This window comes from Ambystoma mexicanum, chromosome 6p (genome assembly GCF_040938575.1).
Source record: "Ambystoma mexicanum isolate Mex_15411 chromosome 6p, UKY_AmexF1_1, whole genome shotgun sequence".
Taxonomy (NCBI): domain Eukaryota; kingdom Metazoa; phylum Chordata; class Amphibia; order Caudata; family Ambystomatidae; genus Ambystoma; species Ambystoma mexicanum.
Window position 1 is genome coordinate 663425488 of NC_090935.1, and position 24724 is coordinate 663450211.

Here is a 24724-nt window from a genome sequence, read left to right on the forward strand (position 1 = left end):
CTTCCCGATGTACCTCGTGGCCGCCTTGCCTGTGCCAAGCACCCCGGCAACCGGGATACCACGTTTTACCGCGAACAAAGGTACCATCTTTAACCGGAAAACTCTGCGGCTGGTTTCTCCCCTGGTAGTGCAGCGACCTTCATCTTTCCTCCAAGTCGAGATCTTCTCTTCCCCTGGACGACGGCGCGACTCGCACCCACTGCCAGGAACAACTGCCACCGCTGGAGGATCGTTCCCACTTAAGGTACCGTGTCCCGCCTGGCTTCCCTTGCTACCGACTGTACGGGGTAGATTTAGCCCCCGGCTTTCGTACCTGGGTTAGCCTGGGACACCCTGGCTAAACTTTCCTAAGCCTCTCTAAACTCTTTTTGAACCCTCTGCAAGACTTTCTAAGCCTAGTGTAACTGTGTGATCTTGGGCGCATTTGTGCTCTGCTCTCTCTAAGAGTGGGCCCAGCCTTTGGACTTTGGCTCACCAGTGACTTTTGCTCTTCTGCCTTGCTAACGGTGTTCCTGAACCTTGGAGTGGTGTACCTTTCCATATTCTGTCTTTTTCCCTCCCTTTCTCACAAACTTATTGGAGTGCCATCTATTTAAGCGCTCACCTCTGTATGAAAATAAGTGGTGTTTTACTGTGACTTATCTGATAAGGAAAAAGGGGTGTATATATTACAATAGTAACTGTGTTTAGAATATTTTACAACAAGAGTGCTGGAGTGTTTCAAACAGTGTGTTTTTAAATAAATAATTATATACTTTGATACCAAAGCTCTGGTCAGTGTTTGCGTGTATTGGTGTGTCTAAAGTGCCTATTGTGTATACTTTGCATACTGCCTAACACTTCTTGAGAGAAGTCTGACTGCTCAGACACAGCTACCAGGTACATCTGGGTGGTACAGACTGCTACCAAGTGGGTTTACTGCTAACACCTATAGTCCTAAATCTTTTGCAGTGTTCCCTAAGGGAACTGCACAGGTTTCTGCCTAACAATGATCCCAGAAACAATTCGTCATTGACTGTGGGTCTCAGACCCTTCTCAGTTCCTCTTGTTCCTCAGGACTTACACCGGGTTCACTATCCTGCCAGGCATTTCTCCTTGTCGGTCCCCAGACCCTTCTTATTGTTTTCTTTCTTTGTTTCGGGTCCCAGTCCCATTTTTTGTATTGGTTTCCTGCTCTCCTTTGGCCCCAGAGCCCTTTGGCATACGCTTTTCTCTCTCTTGGGTCCCAGTCCTTTTTTGTATTTGCCCCTTTGGTTGCCGGACCATTTTGGAAAGGGTTTCCTCTTTTGGGGGCCCCTGCAACCGTCCTGATCTCCCCATGTTCTTCTGGGTGCTTACTGGTGTCTTGTGGTTGCCAACAGGCTTTGAGTCCCCTCTCCGACTACATCTGATCCTTCCACGGACTGCAGCAGCTCCCTGTGACCTTGTTTGATCATCCAAGGGACTGCAGTGATTCTGCAGCAGTTCCCAGAGGCCTCTCGTCTTCCTCTGATAGTTCCAGGGACGGCAGCAGCTCTACAGCAGCTCCCTGCTGCTAGAATGCGTGGCCCAGGCAGTTCCATCGCTCCAGACTTCTCGTTAAACTGGGTGCTCTGTCTCCTGCTCCAGCCTTTCCACAATAGAACTTTTTTGACAAAGTAACTGCAGGCAGGTAGCTATCTTGTCCTCTGCTGTTCCTTCCTTTGTACAAGGTTACAATCTCCTGGTTCCTGCCGGGAGGGCCTCGTTGATTTGGAATTTCCTCTTATGTTTTAATGGTAGCTCAGCCAATAGGAATCTTATAACAACTAGCCTGTTCAGTAGAGTGCTCTTTATGTTTCCACACTTCTTCCTCATCCCAGTACTGATCTGATGTTGAGGACCCCCAGAGAGTCAGTTGGCCTCTTCCTCGTCTCAGTATACAAGGGATATTAGTCCCTTGAGGAGTCCACACTGTTCCTTGTCTCAGTACTTCCTACCTGGTTGATATGACAGAGGTACATGGATACACTAGGGAAGGCACTGGTGGGGGGGTAGGAAGGTGTGTCAGGATTAGGTAGGCTATGGGGATACCAGGTTCTCCCAAGGTCGCGACTAATCCCATAGGGGGCTTCCATCCCCATGAAATAGACCCGCTGAGTACCACCCACAGGGGGACTGTCGGGTAGCAGCCTCCCCTCCCTGACCTCATGGGAAGGGGCTCCCTCTAAGGGAGAAGTGACGACATCCTGGGATTCGTCACAATAACTACAAAGGGACTAAATGCTGATAATGAAATACTACAATTAAGTTAAAATACAACCACATTGCACATTAGAACGTTTGTGTGCTCCATTGAGGACTGTTTGATGTGACACTGCACCACTTGTTTTGCCATGTGTATTTATGAAAGAGTCTGTTGCTTTCTGGTAGTAGTAAACCTCAACTGGCATATTCAAATACCTAAGGCTCATATGCCCTCAGCTTTTTTGTATGTTCCATCCAGCAGATGATTCATCATGTGTTTCCACAAGTGCTTTTAACATCAACTGTTTTGTGTTGTTTGCATCTCAGAGCCTCCCAGAACACTGAACACTTTCTTGCTCCTCCTCTCTTGGAGTTCATAGTCATCCATCTAGGTTCACGTGTGCCAGGAGACTATGCCGTCTGCTTCCTTTGTGCTTTTTAGGAAGGCATCTTGGACTGATCTTGTCTCCTTTTAGTGTACGTTGAGGAGGCCAACGTCTGTGTCCACCTGCTATATTAAGGCATATATTCTTGTTATATTCTTGTTGGGGACAGATCTCTGCCCTCAAGTAATCTGATCCCCAGGGTTTGCGTTTTCTCTTGGCATAGAGTGTGACTGTATTTGATTGGGATGGCTTTGCCACCAATTCTGGCCTCTCCTGCATACACAACGTTCTCCAATTTGTGTGCTAGCCCGGTTGAAGACTATTGGCCAATATGTTTTCTCCATGCCACCAAATGGGGGTCACAGCTGGTCCTGAGACAGCGCCACCTTGCATTCGGATTTCATTTCTTCCTTATCAATACAGAATGTCCCTTCCTTATAATATGTGCAGCTTTCACAGAGGTCCTCCTTTGTGGCAAAAATGTCATTTAAGAATACTAGTTCTCAAAGGTTTGTGAAGATGTTGATAGCCCTCAGACACAGCTCCTTCAATGTACATCCTTATATTGCCTTAGTGTGTTTTTCTGGTTATTTTTATATATTCTTTTCTGTTTTTGTCTGTCTTGAGATGTGCAATCATATGGGTCTGTGGTCTGCATGAATACAGTCTGAAATGAATCCCCTTATTTTTCAGAAATCTTCTATGCATCCTTTTTGTTACTTGAGTGAAAGAGTTCTTTCCAGAAATGTCTTACATGCTCCTCTTTTCTCATGCCTCTAAAGTTGATATTTCGCAGCCAAGTTCCCACTGAAAACAGCAAGTGCATGGGCTCACGCTCACCGTGCTGGCCCCCAAAGCAACCTCAAGAAATAGTCAGCTACCCACTCGCCTCTCTGACTACAATTATTTAAAAAAGTTTTTTCAGTTAAAGTTGTACTAACATAAACAGACTTGGTGAAAACATGAAGCATCAATGTGCTTAATATTATGACCACTTTGAATGTTTGGGATAACAATGGCCTTTGTATTTGAGCACCATATTGATTTATTAATTAACTTTTTCTCTCCCCGTTGGATAGTTTACCCATCTCCTATTGTAAGCATGCGGAACCGAAAGCCACTTTATGGTGAAATTGGCCATACAATCATGAACCTGCTTGCTGTGAGTAAAAATGGTTTACTTTTACACTGTCTCATCAAATTGGAATAGAGCTATTATGGTGTGGGAGCTTGTGTTCTATGCCTTCATAAATCATTGGTATTATCATCAGGACTGTTTGTCAAGTCATGTACTAAGGGTCTCAGTTGGCAGTGCAGGTCTGCTATTCTAGTAAAATTACCACATTTTCACTAAATGCATTGCTTGCAAAGCAGCACGACCGAATTGCTACATAGAGCGAATAGTATTTATGCTTCACAGCCCCAAAGCCCAGGAGTGTCCGAGACCCTATGTTGTGGGGCTATGTACCTGGCCCGAGTAAATAAACAGGTTGATGCAACTGTATATTTTATTTTTCCGCCACTGCAGAAGGGTTGAAGACCTAAGATATCTGTTAATTTGTGATTACCTGAGGGGGTGTGCTTTACAATTATTGTGATGGGCCTGCAAAAATAGAGGGCCGGGAAAGGTGTTGGCCCGGATTTCATTGAGTATCTTCTAGGCCTGGCTCTCTCCCTGGCAGGCGTTTGATACTACTATCCATGAGGATTTTCACTAGTCTTAAATTCGAGGTGGGTATATAATATAGTTGCAGTGGTATGGCATGAACCTCCACCCTATTGCCTCATGTCCTTCTGTGTTTGCATTGATCCTGGATTAGGTGACCCCTCCCCCCCCCCAGTACTGCAGCACACTCCTGTCATCTCCCCACTGCTCGCAACTTAGAGAGGAGGGTGCAAGAGATGGACAGCTCCATTCCCCGCCCACCTGGTGCCTTCCTGGTTGCCGCTCTTTTTCCCCCCCCCTTAGCAAGCCCCAACCACCTGGTGCCTTTATGGTTTGCGCTCTTTTTCCCTACTTAAGGAGCCCTCCAGCCTCTTTTCCTTTGCAGATGGGGAGCAGGAGCAAGTGGATCTGGGTCACCTGGCCTAAGCCCCGCCTACCTTCTTAGCCCTGCCTCTTCTTTCCTGCTCTTAACTCTCAGATCAAGGGCGTCTCTCGCCCGGGTGTCCAAAGTGAAGGGCAGACAAAGAAAAGAGCAATTCCTGTTTGGACCTGTTCGGACCAGGAGGACCCAGGGCCTGACCCTCCCCTGCTCAGACAGCAGTTAAGCAAGGACCAAAATGTGTTTACTCCCTCTGTCTCCACAGGCTATCCCCACCCCCTCTTGCCCCCGTGATGTTCCCTTGTCCCCCCCCCTTCTCGCACGCAGGTGTTGCCTGTTTTGCTTAATTCTGCTACCCTATTCCCCCCCACCCCCGAGCCTACTTCTGCATGAGTCTGTCCTGATACACTCTGGTTTCACCATCACTGTCTTGTGGCCAATGCTGGATTTTACTTTTCTGGACTTCATTTATTCACGGTGTGTCACCCTTTCTCAACTCTCATGCTGGACTTCCTTTGCATCTTGCACTCATGGTGGCCCTGAATCATGCTGTTCCCATCTTCATCTTGTATCCTGGCTTGCAACATTGTGTTACAACTGACTTCTGCAATTGTATTCACTCTCCCCTCTTGCTTCTCCACTCTTTTTGACTGCTTACTCTGTTATCTCCTCCTCTCCCTTTCTCCCTTTTCCTATCTCCTCCCCTCCTCCCCTTACTTTCTTCTATGCACTTACTATATCAGAATTGTCCCTGGACCTAGTATGATAGCAACCTCGTCTGTCTCTTACACCCCCCTGCCTCCCTCCAGCACTATCCGAAATGTCATCAGGCCTAGTACGATAGTCGCTTGTTTTGTCCCTCCCCTCCCCTCCCTTTCTGCACCCCTCTCCCTCACCTTTTTGTTTTTCTCCAGCTCTATCAGAAATGTCGTCGGGCCTAGTACGGTAGTCGCCTGTCTGTTTCCATTTCCTTCCCATTCTCCCTCTCCCTTCTTTATCCATGTCTTAGCTCTTGCACTATCTGAAATGTCGTCAGGCCGAGTAAGATAGTTAATTTCACATCCTTACTGTTCATGGCCTGTAAGAATGTCATTGTATTTTCCATTGTTCCCTCCCTTGCCTTGAAGTGCTTTAAAACACATTGTGTGTAGGCGCTAAATATATAAACTATCACATCATATCATAACATTCGCCAACTGGCCAGAATGACTGAGTTGCTGGGTCGGAGTTGCACGACAAGCGGCATCTAGGCAGCCAATAATAGAGACTGGAAATATCATTGACTGCATGTGTAGGGAGTGGGACATCAATGACTGGGATTGGCTAATCAGGCAATGAGGAACTGACAATACTGGAAAGGTGGAACTTATACTAGTCCTGCAGTGCTACAAATCCCCAAGAACCTTATACAAGGAGCACATATCTGAATTGCTGCTGAACTGGCCAAATAAGGTTAGGTCCACCCTGGAAAATAAGTGGTGTGACACATGTGGAGATGTTGTCCCTTAATTTCTAGGGGGAACCAAACCCCTTTGAGGCTAGGGAGGTGAGCACGCTAGGCAAAACCCTCCCTATGGGTTTGGGAAAGCGGGATCTCACTCTGAGTGACTACCCTACAGGGAACAAGGACTCCCATTCCCATCGACTGTCATTCCCATCAGGGACTCCCTATACACAAAATATTATATTGCTACATGAGAGTAAGTAATGCTGATAATACATATGTGTTTGGCACTAGTTAATACTGACAATACCTCTGTGTTTGTCTTAAGGTAATGCTGAACTTTACACTGGTTTGACAACCTGTGGTGAACAATACTCCCCCTTTCATTACAGGAGCAAGAATAAAGAACCAATGACACTTGAGTGGAAGAAACTATACACAGAGGCGAGCCGCTGATGGGAGTACTTTGGGGGGGTGGGGAAGAGAGAGAGAGAAAGAGAAAGAGGGAGACCGACCTCCAGGGGGGGGTCACAGAAACTCACAAGAACTAAGAGACAGAAGAAGAGAGGTGTTAATGATACCCCAGAGAAGTAAGAGTTATTGGGACAGCAAAACCTAAGGGATCCAGAGGGGCCCAATAAACAAAGCAAAGGACCAATACGAGGAGAGCATGGTGGCATCCAATATCTGAACCAAGTGGAAGAGACCAACACCACTGGTGGAGAGGGATAAGGAAAATATCACTCTATCTAAAGAAAGTTTAACGTTTTATTTTTGCTTGAACTTGGGGAACTGTTGAGAAGACTGACAAGAACAGTTTTCTTTGAGAAGAACTGTTACTTCTAACAAGTGGATCCAGACCCAGGAGGGATTTCTGGGATAACGAGACACCTCTGGGGAGAATCAAGACTGCCGGGATCTCAACCTATTTTCCTTTACGTTTTGCTAAGTGGTAGGGCCAGTTTAGTGGATAGTTTTGAACCGAGGACTTTTATTTTGACTATTGACAAGCACCTTAGTTCCGTTTTGTTTGGGAGTGAGGCGTTTTTCATTTTTATTTTTATTTAAATAAGACTACATTTAAACCATGTCCTCTGGTCCGAGTTCTCCTTCTGACACAGTGGACATGCAGGAGGTAGAACGGGCTGGCTTGCACTGTTGAAGTAGGGGACAGGACTGAGAGGAGGCGCCACTCTGACATACAGATGAACCAATGTTGCTAGATATGTGTGGACTTAAGCTCAGTTTATGATTCTGAGGGTGTGAGCTGTAGGGCAACTCCCCAGCGATCAGACCAAGAAAATACAACCCACTAGGGAATAAGGCTAGCTGCACCCTTCTTCGAGAAATAATAGAGCTTTTATTTTGTATACAAAAGGTTATAAACCCAAAAATCATCACTCATGACACCCGATAAGCAGTGTTAATGCCCCACCCTCATTGGCTACTGCCTAATACATGCTAATGGTTACATATAGCCCGTTCCCCAATTGGTTCCGCTGTCTTCTCTTCCATCTTCACCACACGTGGGTAATGTCCTGTCTGTCTTGGAATGCTGCAAAGCAATTGGTTAAATTCGACTGGCACCACCCTACCTTCGATCCTAACCACGTGACATGCACCTGGTTATCAACAAGAACTCAGCAGGCGTCTTCGAGGTCTGCCAGGTCCTGGCGAACAAAGCAGCCCTTTTCTCATCCCAGACGCGTCGGCGCCCCCATCATGTCCTCCCCACTGTATGGGCATCACTCTTAGCTCTCCCTGGCACAACTGATAGATCATGTTGTTCTCCATGTTCCCCTTTATCGGTTCCAATCCCCAAGGATAAACCTGGTGTCCTACTAATCAATCCAGTTTGTGAAGAATTTAGGGCCCGTTTCCCTCACATCTGGTACCTCAAATGGAATGACCATCGTTCTTGGGGGCGCTAGTGCCTTGAATCTTGGTTTGTGTTTTGGCAGCCCGAGACCTCTGCCTTAACTACCAGGAATATGACCTTGGTACTGGGCGGCAACCATTTGCCGATTCAGCTGCACACATTCCTGTCAAATTTGTTCAAAGACCTACCTCATGCAGGTATATATGTTTGTTCCTTGCTGCTTATGGGAATCGGAATGTGGTGATCAAGCAAGGGATGAGGTCTCGTTCTGTGTCTTCAACCCACAACCTGTGGGTATTCAGGCCTCTTCTTAAATGCAGCACTATTTTATGTTAACTATTATATATATTGTATCCTACAAACTTCTACTGTAAAGCTCACGGTTGGCTCCCCTCTGTGATTTCCGATTCCCACCAATTATTCCCATCCATAGAGCACCTCCCTGCCCCTTACACCATCCTGCACTGATTTTCCATATCTCAGTCTTTTGCGATCTAAATTGCCTAGGAGGGGCAGTGGTCTGAACGTGCATCCCAACATTCCCCCCTTTAGTTAATCCTTCATTAACTAACTTCTCCTTTTCCCGGTCTAGTGGCGTCATCCTTGCGGACCCATGCCCTGCACACGTGACGCAAACTACCCCCATTCTGTGCGTACTTCTCTGCACATTAAATATATACAATCCGGTCACCCACTAAATCTACCCAGTGTTCAGTGTAGTTCTCAAGATCTGGTGGGGGCGATGTTAATGTCCCTGGGGTGGTGAAGAGGTTGTTCAATTCTGACCCTATGTGGCTTATTTAAATCCTCAGTTTGCACCTTCCCATCCTTAATGCCTGGGAGAGGTATCCCTGACCGAATAATAGCCATATTTCTTGCGCTGCTTGGGATAGTCTTGACACAACATCAGAGCATCATATGGCACGTGCAAAACACCACTAACAGGAGCACCACGATCGGGACCAGTATCTTCAGCAGTGCCCCAATCCAGGACTGCGCTAATGAGAACAAGTATTGAACCAATCTTCTGCTTGCACACCTGCTTCATTTTCCATTTCAGTCTGCAGTTTATGCAAGGCCCCTATGATATGCGTCAGGGACCCGTTCTACGTGTCATTTGGGGGTATGTGCGTGCAACATGACAACCAATGTTCTTGCACATGCCCCCTTCCATCGCTGTTGGGAGATCCCGGATATATCTATTTTGAAGCATCATCAATCGAATCGCCCACAGTTCACTTTTGAAGGCATTAAGAGCTTGTTCAGTATCGTTTGCCAACTGGATCACCTCTCATCGAACGATCTGCAGCCACTTGGCATTCGCGGCAGCCTGGATTCCTGGGGTTGTAAGGGACGCAAAGAAGACTTATGTTTTGGTGTACAGCCGGTATCTGCAATTGCCTTGAGCAACTTGGACGATTGTTCCGACAGATAATTTGATCTCTTCCTTCTCCGCTTCACCGACTGCTTGTTGTTCTTCACTTGGGGGGGGGGGGGGGGGGGGGGTTGGATAGATGGTGAGATAGATTGCAACACTGTGTGTTTGGATGCTAATGCTAACTGTGCTTCTGGCACTACCAAGATAGCTGAGTGCAAGGTTGTTAGTGTGCATGTACCTCGCCAAGAGGTTGGAAGATGCACATACCCAGTACATGCCCATTAATGCTGCTGTTCCTTTGACGCGATCTGGGATGAATAGTGTCTCTTTGCACTTTGTGTTAGTGCCTACTGAAACAGTTCCGTGCCCTCAAACAAAACTGGTATTCATCCCCTGGTTGCACATTTACTGGAGTCTCAAATGCTTCAATCCATGTTAGTTTAGGTATATATGCAGACCATATCTCAAAGCAATTCTTATTAATGTTCCATATGACTTCTTCTCCAAAACCTGCTAACCCCCTTGTCGCACAGCTTGCCACCGCTTTTTCCCATCTGTTTGATATGAACAATTTCAACATAGGACGTGGTTTGTATTAAGGGGCACTGTCTGGGCACTGTCGTCCTTTGTACACCTCTCTTCATCTTTGTCCATTAGTACAATTTGTACTTTGTGCCTCTGGAATAGACTGTGAACCCGACACTGTGCTAAGTGTACCAAACACTGGGCCTCCAAGGGCAGTATTTCCTGAGGTACTAACATTTTAGGTGCTCCCGACGTGTGGGGGATGAGGGAGCAGACATAACAACTCCTGTTGTACCTCTGTTTCCCTACTGAGTTCATATTGCTATACCACATTTTATTAAATTCTGGGTGGTGCACGTTAGACATTTATCAAACACTACTCCTTTATATTGATCATACTCCTTTTCTTCCTCCAAACCCCTTCTCACCTGCATTTTTAAATTCCATATCAGAGTATCCTTTATTTTCATTCGCTTAAAGTTAGATATTAATCACTTGGTGTTGTGGCTTCAAAAAATGTGTCTAAAAGTTGTACATATGCTCCCCCAATCAGAAGTACTACATTCCCCCCTTTATATGGCCTACCCATATAATCGCACTAGACATATATAAAAACAAATCAAAAGCAAACTCGCACATAAGCAGATGCAATACTGTTCTGCAACAACGTTTGGAACACATATATCTGAAATGGTCCATTAATATATATAAAAACGTTTGGAAAAAGAAAAAATCACAGTAAAAATATTTAAATTCCGCAAAAAATGTTTTTAAATGTGAGAAAGAAAAACCACTGCCAAAACAATAGTATTATGATACTTGCTGGTAGCAATATAAACGAAATTGCCAAACAATTGTATCAATTAAAAACACTCTGTTAAAATGCTTATAGTAGGAGGCAAAGTTTGTGGAGCTTTTATGACATCAGACACATGTACCCAATAACTGAGTTATTTCACTTTAACAGCAAGGGGAGTAGTATACACCATTTTGTAGGGACCATTTTGTCGAGATACACTCCACCTACGAACAACGTTTTTCACCTATACTTTCATTGGGGAACAATTGCAATGGTGGTGATCTTGCAGATTCCGGTGCAGCGGTGTTGTCAACTTCTGCTGACCGCTGTGGAGCAATCTGTTGAGAAAGGTATTTAATACACTTAGTTAAATATGAATGGACTTCATCCCCCAGGATTGACGCAGCCCTGTGAGCATCTGAAGCACTACACATGGGAGTTAGTGGTATGTGCATGCAGGGAGAGGTGATGGTCCTTACAGGGCTGGGTCCTTAAACTGAACAAGGCCATGGGGAGGCAATGCACCCAGTTCTTTTTCACTGTAGCACAAAGTGTGGACAGTTTTGAGCAAACCATTCATCCTTTCTACAATTCTGTTGGCCTGAGGGTGATAAATGGAACACAGCTTGTGCTTTATTCCTGAAAGAGCTCAATTTCTTTGGACAACTCATTGAAGAAGTGTGGGCCATTGCCACTCCTAAAGGTATCCCACACTCCCCACCGGGTAAACACTTCTATCACCAAGAACTTGATGGCCGATTTGGCATCATGATTTGCACACGGAAAAGCCTCAATCCAAAGGGAAATAGGACAAACTACCATTATCAAGTAACAAAAAGAATTACACCTCTCTCTCTCATGTCTGCAAAGTCTATATGCAGATCACGGAATGGGCCAATTGGACGCGGCCGAGTGCTTTTCAATGTTTGCCCAATACTATAGGTCTGGTACACTGCACAGTTGGACATGAATAAGGATAACAATTCCTGAATGTTGGGTACATACCGATCTTCCTGCATATCTGCTGCAGTATGCTGTTTAGACACATCGACAGGATAATGAAGTTGGTCAAATGCCACTAAAGCCAAAGCTTGAGACACCACAACCTTCCCTGTACCTACCTGCCTCCACACTAAATCAGTTGGGGATTGTGCACACCCTCTCTTTTGCCACACCAACTTCTCACTTTGTGGTGCCTGTCCCTGTATTTCGATAATTCATGTAACAGGGAGTGCCGTATATGGAACCTGCAACTGTAACTACATGTTTACAAACCCTGGATACTCAGGAGTATCTGGTACTGGCAAATAAGTTCCTGTTTTGTTGCAGTGTCTGCTGCTTCGTTTCCAAGAGAGACGAAGTACACACCACTTGTATGGGTGGCGCATGTCACTATTGCGACAAGCTCAGGCTGTGAAAGCGCATCAATCTAACAAAGCTGCTTGCTGCACCGGGACCCATCTGCTCTACAAAACCCTCTTCTCATCCATCTCGACAACCCTGAATGAACAGTTGTCAAAACATATGCTGAATATATTGTTACTTGGCAGCCCTGTGATGCCTCAAGTGCTTCACTAAGAGCAATCAATTCAGCTGCCTGTGCTGAATAATGTTGTGGCAGTCTCCGCTGCAGAACAACCTCATATTCCCCATCAACTGGGTTAGTTGAAGACCCATTAACGAAATATACTTCTGTCATCTAGAGCATGGTCCCGTGCCTTAGGGATGGCATCTTCCGGACCTCCATATGTGACACAATAATGTACCTCATCATCATTGGTAATGGGTTCATTAAAAAAGGTAGCATGATTCACTGTTTTACAACAAATAATTTGGATGGATGGGCTTGAGAGAATCACTTCATATGCAGAAACCCTTTGCGTGGTTAAGGTGGATTTGGAACTTTCTAATATCGCAAAAAGTGTGTTCCACGTACAATGACGAGGAGCACCTCATGACAATAGTTGCAGATTTCTCAATGGCGAAGGCAGCAGCAGCCAGCGCTTGTTCGCACGGGATCTGTCCTTGCATGACTGAATCTAGCATGCCACTCTAATAGACCAAAGGTTTGTCACCCATTGTGCTGTGCTGTATCAGCACCGCAGTCATCATCTGACCATGAGAATGTGAGAAAAGATAAAACGTTTGTGTATAGTCGGAAGTAACCAATACTGAAGCATTAGAAATTACATCTTTAAGCTCTTGACATTTAGTTACCATTTCATCAGTCCAAATAGGTTTTTTTCTCGGTTGGGCTTCTTTAAGGGGCCTGGAGCAATGGTTTTGTGTATGGTGTGGAATCAAAAATCCATGCTCTGCAATAATTACATAATCAAGAAATGTCTGCATGTAAGCAATGAGTGTGGCTCATACAGACCTCTTTCACTTATGGACATTGACACCAAGATTTTTGCTAAGGTGATAGCTAACCGCTTCCTCCCGTTCATGACACACTTGGTACATGAGGACCAGGTGGGGTTTGTGCCCGGGAGGTCCACTTCCCATAATATCCGACGGCTTTTTAATGTAATGGCCAGAATTGACCAGGACTCTAATGCCATCGCTGTCACACTTGATGCCCAGAAGGCATTCGATATGGTCTTGTGTAAATATGTGGCTGGTTCTGGACACTATGGGTATTGGTCCCAATATGATTTGATACATTACATTTTTGTACACTGACCCGGTGGCCCGGGTACGGGTCAATTCTTTGACTTCTGCTATGTTCACACTCTTTAGGAGTACCCGCCAAGGTTGCCCGTTCTCTCCGATACTTTCCGCACTTGTTATAGAGCCGATGGCAGACCATGTTAGAGCCTGACATACCCACAGAGGGGTTCGGTTGACGGACACCCCTGAAATAATATCCTTGTACGCCGATGATGTACTATTATATATCAAGGATCCCAATACCCACCTTGACCCCATCCTGCGGGATATCACACACATTGGCACCTGCTAAGGCTTTACAATCAACTATTCCAAATCAGAAATGTTCCCACTCACCACCAATACCTCACAACCTGCCCCTGAATATCCACTTCGCTGGTCCCCCGGCGATATCATATACTTAGGCGTCCAGATGTCCCTTTCTAGCTCCACTCTACTGGCAGATAACTAGCTGTTGCTCGACTTGCTGAGTTCAGAATGGTCATACGGCGCTCCCTTCCATTGTCACTTGCCGGGAAACTCTCCCTTATCAAAATGATTCTGGTCCCTATGTTGCTGTATGTTTTTTTGCAACGTATCTATTTGGCCTGGGAAACAATATTTCACAAACCTACACAAAGCTTGTGCACAGTTCCTGTGGCATTCAGGCGCAGTCCGTAAGAAATGTCTGGACATGGTGCTCCCATATGAGAGAGGAGGGTTGACTGCGCCTGATCTGATGCTGTATTGGCCCAATACGCCATGTTCTGGTACCGAGTTCTCTAACCCGCCCACATGTGAAGCTGGAAACACTGGCTGCAACTCGGACTAACATCATGACCCTGATATTCCAGCGTGACTACATGCCTGACTCCTCATTTGATCCAGTTGCAGCCACCTTGCTTGCCTGGGGCCGCCGCCTTAACACAACAGCCGACGCATGTCCCTACTATAAGTGGCTTCCCGCTTGGAGATTTCCCGGGCTGGAGCCCACATATGACGCGGCTCTGGCCCGCCACTGGGCGGCTCTGGGGTACCAGGCAGTAACTGACTTTTTCCATAACCAGAGGTTTATCGACCAACTGTCATGGAGGCAGGCCCACACTGGGTCTGCGCTTCAAATTTTACAGTACTACAGACTTTGCACTTCCTTCCGTGCTATGTGGCCCACTTTCCCTGACGAGCCTCCCAATACCCCTGAAGTTGCCTTCATAGCCAACTCGAGCGGCACTCGCAGCATTGTTTCCTCTCTATACAAATTGTTGTTGGGTGGGATCCCCACCCGGCTCTCCCGTGCACGTTCCAAGTGGCCGGATGAGCTAGGCCTTGAGATTTCTGACCATCTATGGAAGAAGATGTGTTCCCACACCAAAAGAGTACCCCTTAATTTCCGCTACCGCCCCATACAATTTAAGCTCCTTAACAGGCTGTATTACACCCCTCGCAGAATTTCCAGATTTGCTAGCATTAACACACACACGTGCTCGCTGCAAGGAGGAGGGTGCAGACCACTTACACATGTTTTGGTCATGTCATAAACTGGTGGACTTTTGTGTGCGGATTTTTGGGGCCTTTGCTGACATCACGGGTGTGGTGATCGACCCTAGCCCGTTGGGTGTCTTGTTTGGAGTGTGGGAATCTGATGACACGAGGCGCCAGGCTAAGTTTCTCGACATAAGCTGCATGGTGGCCAAGAAATGCCTGCTACAGTGCTGGAAAAGCCCCTCCCCCTGTCCTTTCAGAAATGGCTCAGGGCACTCACCTGGTCCCGTACTTGTGAGGAAGAATACCTGACAATGCTCCCAGCACACTTTCGCCCCAGGAATGTGTGGTCAGCTTTTAACAGTTGTCTTATTAATCAATCTGAAAATGGGTCACATTCTCCCATGGTCTCCTAGATGCATTCTTGTATACTATGCACCTTGCAGCTCCCGTCTTCTCCTTGATTGATGCTTTGCCTGTTCTCCATGTGTGTTGTATATATCGCTAATGCGTTTACTATACAATGTGCTCTGACGTGTGTTTGTTGTAAACTTATGCCTATAAATAAAACAAATGGAATATGTCTTCTGCCATTTTCTCTGTTCTCAAAAAATCCTCATCCGAGACATCTTTCACCACTCCCCTTTGGTTGAATCAACTGCTATCAAAACAATCCTGTCTTCTGCCACTAGAACACCTTCTATATCAAGTTCAATGATGGTACCTGCACCTATCTCCGAGGGCTGGGCAGGCCTGAACAAAAACTCTGAGGGTACTTGTTTGCCACCTGTGGAACTGCACTGAGTAATATTGTGATACCATATAGAAACAAATCAGGAGTGGCTGAGCATGCTGGTACTTCTGCAATGAAACAAAAAGTACTTGTGCCAACATTGGAACAGAAAGGTATTGTGAGATTGACAGTGGCACAATCTGTATTCAACACAGCACATACAGGAGGGAGGGGCAGAGCCCGGGGCATGACCTACTGTATTAAAAAACGCACACCTGGACATTACATTGGACACGTTTATGGTGTATAACAGTGTCTACTGCAAAGAATATTTTGAAAACCATTAGACACGAGATTGAAAGCACAAAATCATCACTGAACAAATTGTGCTGCAATACAAAACACTTGCCGTTCTGGTGAGCATAAGGGAACATAAAGCTGCATTTGATGAAGCTGCACTGATAAATGTTATGGCACAGCATGATCCGCCTATGAATGGACCAAATGGAAATATGGTTGGACCATGGCGGGGGCAATTGGGGAGAAAGGGAAGGCACAGAAATCGTCTAAATAAAAGATAAGAATGGCATTGCCAATACAAGCTATTAATAAGGTATTTCTGGACTATTATCTGGTGCTCTTCACATGGGCTATACCTTTGCTGGATGTTGAAGTACTGACCTGCCTTAACCAAGCGAACCACGTCACACTGAGAGAAGAGGAGGCACAAATGCCACCAGGGCTGGTCTTTGTCCCAAAAAATAACTGCAGCACTTATGATGAAGTCAGAAAATTGATATCCTTCAACCTGGCGTTGAGGACAACCAGCCTACCGTGGTCCTCTTGCTAGTATCTTGATCTGTCTGGTGACAGTAATGGGCGAGTCCTCCTCTGCCTAACCTAGAAATCAGTTTAGCACCTCTCCCTTCCATAATTATTTCTTCTCCAGAATGGGGTATGGCATGGATTCACATGCTCATACCCTGTCAGGCCTGGAATCCTCTGTAAAAGAAAAAACTTTCACTTACAAACTGTATTTCGAAGGGATTGTGTCCTCCGACGTATTCCTTATCTTTGATAATTCGTCTCCAGCTTGCTGGCCTCGGAATTTTTTCCCAGTAGAGGGCGCCGCGCGTCGACGTCCGCTGAGTCGATTTCCCTCAACAGCCACCGTATCGGCGCCGACGTCACCATGCCCATAAATAGCCGCGCGCGGCGTCCGTTGCTCAGTTCTGTTTTTCCGCGCTTCGTGGGCCTCGGAACGTCGTTGCTCAGTTCAGTCAGGAATAACCCTCTATATCTACTCGAATAAATACCAACTCATTCTCGATGGCATCTTCATCGGAACCGAGGACTCCTCGATCCGGCTTCAAGAAATGTCGAGACTGCGGTAAAAAAATGTCGATGACGGATCCACACAGGATCTGCTTGTGATGCTTGGGAGCCGAGCACCATTGTTCGGAGTGTGAGGACTGCATGTCCATGACGGCGAAAGCCTTGAAGGAGCGCAAGGGGAAGCTCGAGAGAGGCAAGTCAGTCAAAACCTCCTCGAAGGTTTCTTCGGCTGAGTCGAGGCATTCGTCTCCTTGCTGTCAAACATTCCCATTCTAGATCTCAAAGTAGCTCCCACCATTCGTCGAGATCAAGACACTCAAAAAAGAGATGTCGAAGATCCCCTTCCTCGTCGTCTTTTGTTTCCCCAGAAAGGGTCTCTTGTCCCACAAAACACAGCTCTCCGGCTGAGTGGGCGGAATTCAGAAAGAAAATGTTAAGCGTCTTCGAGAAAGCGGCCTCGACCCCCTCGAAGACAGTTGAGGGTGATACCCCGGGTGAAAAACCCAAAAAATCAAAACACTGCGAGTCGCTACACTCGGCGAAACATTCCACCCGAGAGCGCCACGAGCCATCGGGTAAGAAGGCACCATCTTCGACGCCGTCGTCGAGGATTCCTTCGACGCATGGATCGGCGACATCAACGCCGTTGTCGAAGGGCTCTTCAACGCATCGGTCGATTGACTCGACGCCATCGCCGACATCGACGCCGATGAAAGAGAAGACCAAGGCTACCCCACAGCCAACGGTGGTTCCAAGGGCCTCCGGCACGACGCCGAGACCTTCGAAGCCGGTCACATCGGCGTCGACGACATCAACGTTTTCTCGCCCAATAATGACGAGTTTGGCTCCTTCTGCATTAGAGACCATTTCAGAGGTCAGAGTAACCTGGACTATCTTCAATTTATGAAGAAGGGGAAGATTCTGACCAGGAAACATTTGGGTTGCAGAGGACCACACTGCCTATTTCAGAGGATTTCACCTCTGAGGAAAGAAGGTTGAAGGACCTATAGGAGTCACTACATGAGGCAAGTGGGCTGGACACTCCCCCAGAAGTGGAATCTGTTAAGCCAGACCCAGGGGAACATGCCGAAACACCCTATAGAACCCTTATGGCAAGAATTATTGAATTTATGGGTTGGTCTGCGCCTTCGCCTGTTTTTCAACAGGATGACCTGACGGACATATTAGACAAAGGTGCACAGGAGAACCCTGTGGTCCCCTTCCATGCAGCCTTACAAAGAAAAATTACATCTAATTGGGAGACTCCTGAAGTTATCCCTGCGGTCAATAAAAGATTGTCAGCCAAGTATAGGGTAGCGGCTACTGACCCTACTACTTATCAAAACACCCGACTCCAGATGTGCCCTTTGACGTCTCTTCGTTATTTGGAAAGAAGGCTGATGACAGCCTGGAAAAGTTGCAGACATCTAAAGCAGCGGCAAAATCGTTAGGCGCTGCAATCCGCCAAACTACTTTTCGCCCCTCCGGAACCTCTGGAAGAGCAAAGTCCTTTCGCTAATATTCCACATTCGAGAAAGGCAGAGGACAGCCGGCTCAAAGAGGCCAAAGAAGACCTACCCGAGGTGGACGGGTCAAAAGTACTAAAGCCGCAGCAGCAGCAGGTGCCTCTTTACCCTCGGCATCTGCATCAGCCGCCCCCAAACCACTCTGAGGTCTTTCCACACAAAACACTTGTAGGGGGCAGGTTAACTCACCATCTGACGGAATGGCAGGCTATAGCGGCAGATGCTTGGGCACTGGAGACAGTTGCCCAGGGTTACTGCCTACCCTTTCTACACATCCCTCAGAGTCATCCACCGGTGCACAGCTCTCCAAAAGTTCCAGATCCGCTCCTCTTGCAGGAAATTATAGACCTGCTAGAGAAAGGTGCCATAGAACCGGTACCTATAGCGGACAGGAACAAGGGCTGGTATTCCCCCTACTTTCTCATACCAAAGAAGGACGGAGGACTGAGACCCATCCTGGACTTACGAGAATTGAACAAGTTCCTCAGGAAGGACAAGTTCAAGATGGTAACTCACTCTCAGATCCTTCAGGCCCTCCAGCTCCAGGACTGGCTGGTATCTCTGGACCTTCAGGATGCTTATTTCCATGTGCCAATCCATCTCAAACACAGGAAATACCTGAGGTTCGCAATTGGCGACTCTCATTATCAATTTCGAGTTCTGCCATTTGGGCTGACCTCTGCCCGAGGGTCTTCACCAAGCTAATGTCGGTAGTGGCTGCAAGTCTAAGGAGGTAAGGGATCCACGTCTACCCCTACCTGGACGATTGGCTGATCAGAGCTGTATCTTCGGAACAAGCTCAGATCCAGCTAGATTATGTTTGCCACTTCCTTCACAGACTGGGCTTCTCCCTCAATTTAAAGAAGTCACAGATGATACCATCACAGAGACTCCAGTTCATCGGAGCGGTCCTGGACACTTCCCTGGGAAAAGCTTCGCCACCAGACGTGAGGGCACAAGATATTCTGCAGATGGTCAACAAATTTCAAAATGGCCAACGTCTGACAGCCTTTGACTTTTTGAGATGGCTAGGCCTCATGGCATCCTGCATCTTCCTTGTGCCAGAGGCTCGCCTGAGAATGAGATCTCTCCAGTGGGCACTAAGAACCCAGTGGTCACAATATTCAGGAAGAATGACAGATCTCCTCTGGATTCCGGACAAGGTAGCCCACGACCTTCAATGGTGGGCCTATCCAGAGAACATCTTGAAAGGAGAACTGTTTTGGCAACCATGGCCGGAGATAACAGTAGTCACAGACGCCTCACTCACGGGGTGGGGAGCCCATGCCAATGACTTGACCATCAGCGGTCGTTGGTCTCCATCGGAGTCCAGACTACACATCAACCTATTAGAGCTGAGAGCGATCAGACTAGCGCTGAAAGCTTTCCTGCCATATGTACAGGGGAAAAATGTCCTGATAATGACGGACAACACGGTGGCCATGCACTACCTCAACAAAAGAGAGGCAATGCAGCTCTGGTTTTGGGCAATTTGGGAAGGAATCTCTCTATCGGCAGTCCATTTAGCCGGAGAGAAGAACTTGACAGCGGACGCTCTGAGCAGGCAGAGCACAGTCTCCCACTCGTGGGAGCTAGCTCAGGAAGTCCTTCAAGAGATCTTCGCCCTTTGGGGAACCCCTCAGGTGGATCTGTTCGCCACAAGCACCAACAGGAAGTGCGATCTGTTCTGTTCAAGGGAATTTCCCCCGAGAGGAGCTCTAGGGGGCGCGTTCGTAGTGGATTGGGAGTTTCCACTCCTTTACGCGTTCCCACCAGTTCCTGTTATTCCTCAAATGATCAGGAGGTTGAGAAGATTCCGGAAAACCATGATCCTAATTGCCCCGGACTGGGCCAGGAGAACGTGGTACCCGGACCTTCTAGATATGTCCATCTGCCCTCCAATCCGTCTTCCACTCAGAGAATCTTCTCTCGCAGAAGGGAGGTCAGGTTCTCCATCCAGACACCAGAACCCTCAACCTTCACGCTTGGCTTCTGAAAGGATGAGGTACAAGGATTGGGACCTCCCTGATGACGTCATGGAGGTGTTGCTTTCGGCCAGAAGGCCAGCAACAAAGTCTTTATACCGCTGTCGTTGGAACAAATTTTGCAGCTGGTGTAGAGACGAGAATATCGACCCTTTTTCATGTGGTACACCAACGGTGTTGTTATTTCTACTTTACTTGGCAAACTCAGGCCTTCAAGTTGGCACTGTAAAAGGCTATCTCGCAGCGCTTTCAATCTTCAAGCGCACTGCGGAGGAGCCATCCTATTTCAAACTACCTCTAGTGTTACAATTTCTCAAGGGATTGACTAATGTTTATCCTCCAAAACCATTCCAGGTTCCCTTATGGGACTTAAATTTAATCTTAAACTTCCTAATGGGCACTCCTTTCGAACCATTTCACTCTTGTTCGCTGAGATTTCTCACACTTAAAAGTGTCCTATTAGTAGCGCTAACATCTGCTAGGAGGGTGAGCGAGCTACAAGCCCCACATACAATTTTCCACAAGGACAAAGTTGTCCTACAGGTGAAGCCTAATTTCCTCCCAAAGGTGGTTTCTGAATTTCATATTACTCAGAAAATTACCTTACCTACGTTCTACCCTCCTCCCCATCCGGGGAAAGAGGAAGAAAGACTACATAGGCTGGACCCAAGGCGAGCTCTAAGCTTTTACATCAGCAGAATGGCTAGGATCAGACAAGCAGACTAACTGTTTGTAGGATACTCCGGTCACAAGTTGGGATTACCCATAACAAAACAAAACATTTCCAGGTGGATTATCTTGGACATTCTAGAATGTTACAAACTGGCTGGGAAAGAGCCACCCCAAAATCTTAGGGCTCATTCAACCCGGGGTATCGCAGCCTCTTCGGCCCTCAAAAGAGGGGTACCGGTTAGAGATGTATGTGCGGCTGCCACATGGTCGTCCGCACATACATTCACAAAATTTTACAACCTGGATTCCTCCACTAGTCAAGAGACCAGATTTGGCAAAGCCGTATTACATTGCTCCGACGTATTCCTTAACGACCCTCCCATCCATCCCTGCAATAATACTTCCCTTGCGGTTGCAGTTTACGCTCCTTCAAGGTCAATAACCAATTCAGGCATGACTTTTCTTATACTACAAAACGGAACTGAGCAACGGACGCCGCGCGCGTTTATTTATGGGCATGGTGACATCTGCGCCGATACGGGGGCCGTTGAGGGACATCGACTCGGCGGACGTCGACGCGCGGCGCCCTCTACTGGGAAAAAATGTCCAAAGCCAGCAAGCTGGAGACGAATTATCAAAGATAAGGAATACGTCGGAAGAACATCCCGTCGAAAGAACGTTACAAGGTAAGAAGTAACTTGTTCTTTTCCTTTAGACCAATCACTGTCCTCTGGGTAATACTTCCCCCACCCAATGACAGTTCTCTCTCTAAGCCCCTCCTCTGGCAGCCACCTTCAGATTTTTACCACACGTTTCAGTGTTGGGAGTCGTTGTTTGCTCTGCAAGCTACTTCTACATGTTTTTGATGGAAAAAGGTTCTATTTTTGTTCCAAAAGTGCTCTTTTCTCCATCTGCCGACAGCGTGGAAGAGGAGGAGGAGGAGGATGGCGGTTCAGGGCCTATTTTTCCGATCCGCCAGCTCAGCCGAGAGATGTGACTCTGGACGTTCTGTCGATCCTTCACACCTCTGTGTCAGAGATCCAGAAGAGGATACCACCAGGCCCGGTTCCAAGGGTCCCCCAGCCCCTTGTTCAGCCTTCAAAGAAAGAGAGGAAGCGTCATCCGACGTCCCCATTTCAGCCTCCACATCCGCATTGGGCCCATTATCCCCAGGTACGGGGACTGATACGGCCACGACTACGGATGACAACGAGGATATCGTTGCAGCAGACGTCGACTCTTCTCATCTGGAAGTTCCACCTAGGGCGTCCCCACCGGACCAGATGGGGTCGTTCCACTCCATGATCGCCAGTGCCTCCACGCTTTTTCAGCTTGCACCCAAAGAAACCAGGAAGGAGGGTTTCTTGTAACAGTGGCACGAGGCTAAGTGGCAGACAATCAAGGTGCCTTCTGGACGACGTGTGGGACGAGGGCCTGGCCCTCATGAGGAACACATGCATGGCTCCAGCCAAGCGGAATAGGCGGAGAAAAGTTTAGGGTATGAAGACGGTAATACCATCTCAGCCAAGGGACATTTCCTTGGATGTTCTGTCAACTCTACATACCTTGGTGTAGGAAATCCAGTTGAGGATGCCTCCGGCTCGGGTACCTGTGGTTCCCTAGGTCTCAGATCAGCCTTCAAAGAAGAGGAAGCGTCATCCTATGCCCCCGTTCCAACCTCCACCACCAAGTCGGGTTCCTTCTCCCCCAGCAGACCCAGACATGGGTACGGGGAAGGCCACGGCCACAACGACGGAGGATGACAATGAGGCTATCGTTGCAGCGGATGGTGAATCTCAGCATTTGGATGCTCCGCATAGGTTTTCTCTGTCGGATGAAGTGGGATCGTTCCACTCCATGATCTCAAGAGCTTCTGAGCTATTCCAGCTAGTGCCTGAGGAAAATAATGAGGGTTTCTTGTACCAGAGGCACGAGGCAAAGAGAAAGACATTCATGGTCGGTACCCCTTCTGGACGACATTTGGGAAGAGGGCCTGGCCCTCATGAAGAACCCTTGCATGGCTCCAGCCAAAAGGGATAGGCTGGAAAAGAAGTATTTGGTACCGGACTCTGCACCCTAGTACCTGAGGTGGGAGCCATCGCTGGGTTCGGTAGTATTGGTGGCTGCAAGGAAACGGTCGACCAAACTGTCCTCGTCATCTCCTTCCTTTACTGATTCACTCTGCACCCACACAGATACATCAAATAGACACAACATATCTCCCTTCTTCTCAAACGTCAACACACACGGACAAGCACACCACAGCATATTCCCGTCCTTTCCACATCCATCACCGGCATGGGGAATATCAATTCTTAGGGACACTCTCCCTACTTCTGTAGGCCACTAACCCTACACACCCACCTACACCTTCAAACATCTGGGATGATATCTCCAATCGCACTGGTGGATATGCTACCTCCAAATACTCTAGCAGATTCGCTACACGCTACCTCAAAATACTCTTACGGAGGCGCCACCTCCAATCACATTGGCGGAGGTGCTACCTCCAATTACTCAGGCAGAGGTGCTACCTCCAAATACTCTGGCAGGGTGCTACCAAATGACACAAGCAGAAGCGCTACCTACACATACTCTGGCGGGGCCCTACCCCCAATTACTCAGGTGGAGGTGCTACCTCCAACTACACTGGGGCCCTGGCGAGGAGCTACCAAATGACACAAGCAGAAGCGCTACCTACATATACTCTGGCGGGGCCCTACCCCCAAATACTCTGGTGGAGGCGCTACTTCCAATTACACTGGCGGAGGCACTACCTCCAAATACACTGGCAGAGGCGCTACCTCTAATCACACTGGTGGAGGCGCTACCTCCAAATGCTCAGGTGGAGGCGCCACCTCCAATGATACTGGCGGAGGCACTCCCTCCAAATACTCTGGTGGAGACACTACCTCCAATCACACTGGCGGAGGTGCTACCTCCAACTACTCTGGCGAAGGCGCTACCTCCTATTACTCTGGCAGAGGCGCCACCTCCAAATACACTGGCGGAGGCACCACCTCCAACTACACTGGCTGAGGCATTACCTCCAAATACTCTGGCAGAGGCACTACCTCCAATCACACTGGCGAAGGCGCTACCTCCAACTACTCTGGCGAAGGCGCTACCTCCTATTACTCTGGCAGAGGCGCTACCTCCAATTACTCTGGCGGAGGTGTTACCTCCAAAAATACTTTCATGCTCCTCATGTGGGAGGCGCTACCTCCACTGTACTCGCGGAAGTGCTACCTCCACTATAGTCACAGAGGCGCTACCTCCTCACTTCATTGTAGCACATCCACAGGCTACACACACTATGGGTGCTGCCCCATTTCACATCTTCTCTGACTCACTCTAGCTCTCACCTCACTTCACCCATTACACTATTTCATAACATCCCAAACCTCGCATCTCTCAAAAACCTGCCTTTTAATGGAGAATGGTACTCCGCATTAATCTCCTAATCTACACACATAAAGTCACACTGGAGCAATGAGGGAACATGAATGCATCTTATTATGGAGTGATGAAAACTCACATAAATCCTCACTGTTAAGCTTGGAAATGCTACCTCCCAACTCACATACATTCTCACTGCTATGCTTGAAAGGGAAGTAGAGTATGCTTGGAGGCGCTACCTCCCAGCAACACCTGTGGTATTCCGCAACTCCTGTGGTATTC

At 47.6% G+C, this 24724-nt stretch overlaps 1 protein-coding gene across 2 annotated transcripts in view; it reads left to right on the plus strand.

Moving 5' to 3' along the window:
• ZFYVE16 (zinc finger FYVE-type containing 16) overlaps nt 1-24724 on the plus strand; it is a 1039436-nt gene that overhangs the window by 511193 nt on the left and 503519 nt on the right. For both annotated transcript variants that reach the window (XM_069627543.1, XM_069627544.1), the window contains exon 10: nt 3671-3753. In XM_069627543.1, coding sequence (XP_069483644.1) covers nt 3671-3753 — 83 coding nt within the window. The remainder of the gene's footprint in view (nt 1-3670; nt 3754-24724) is intronic.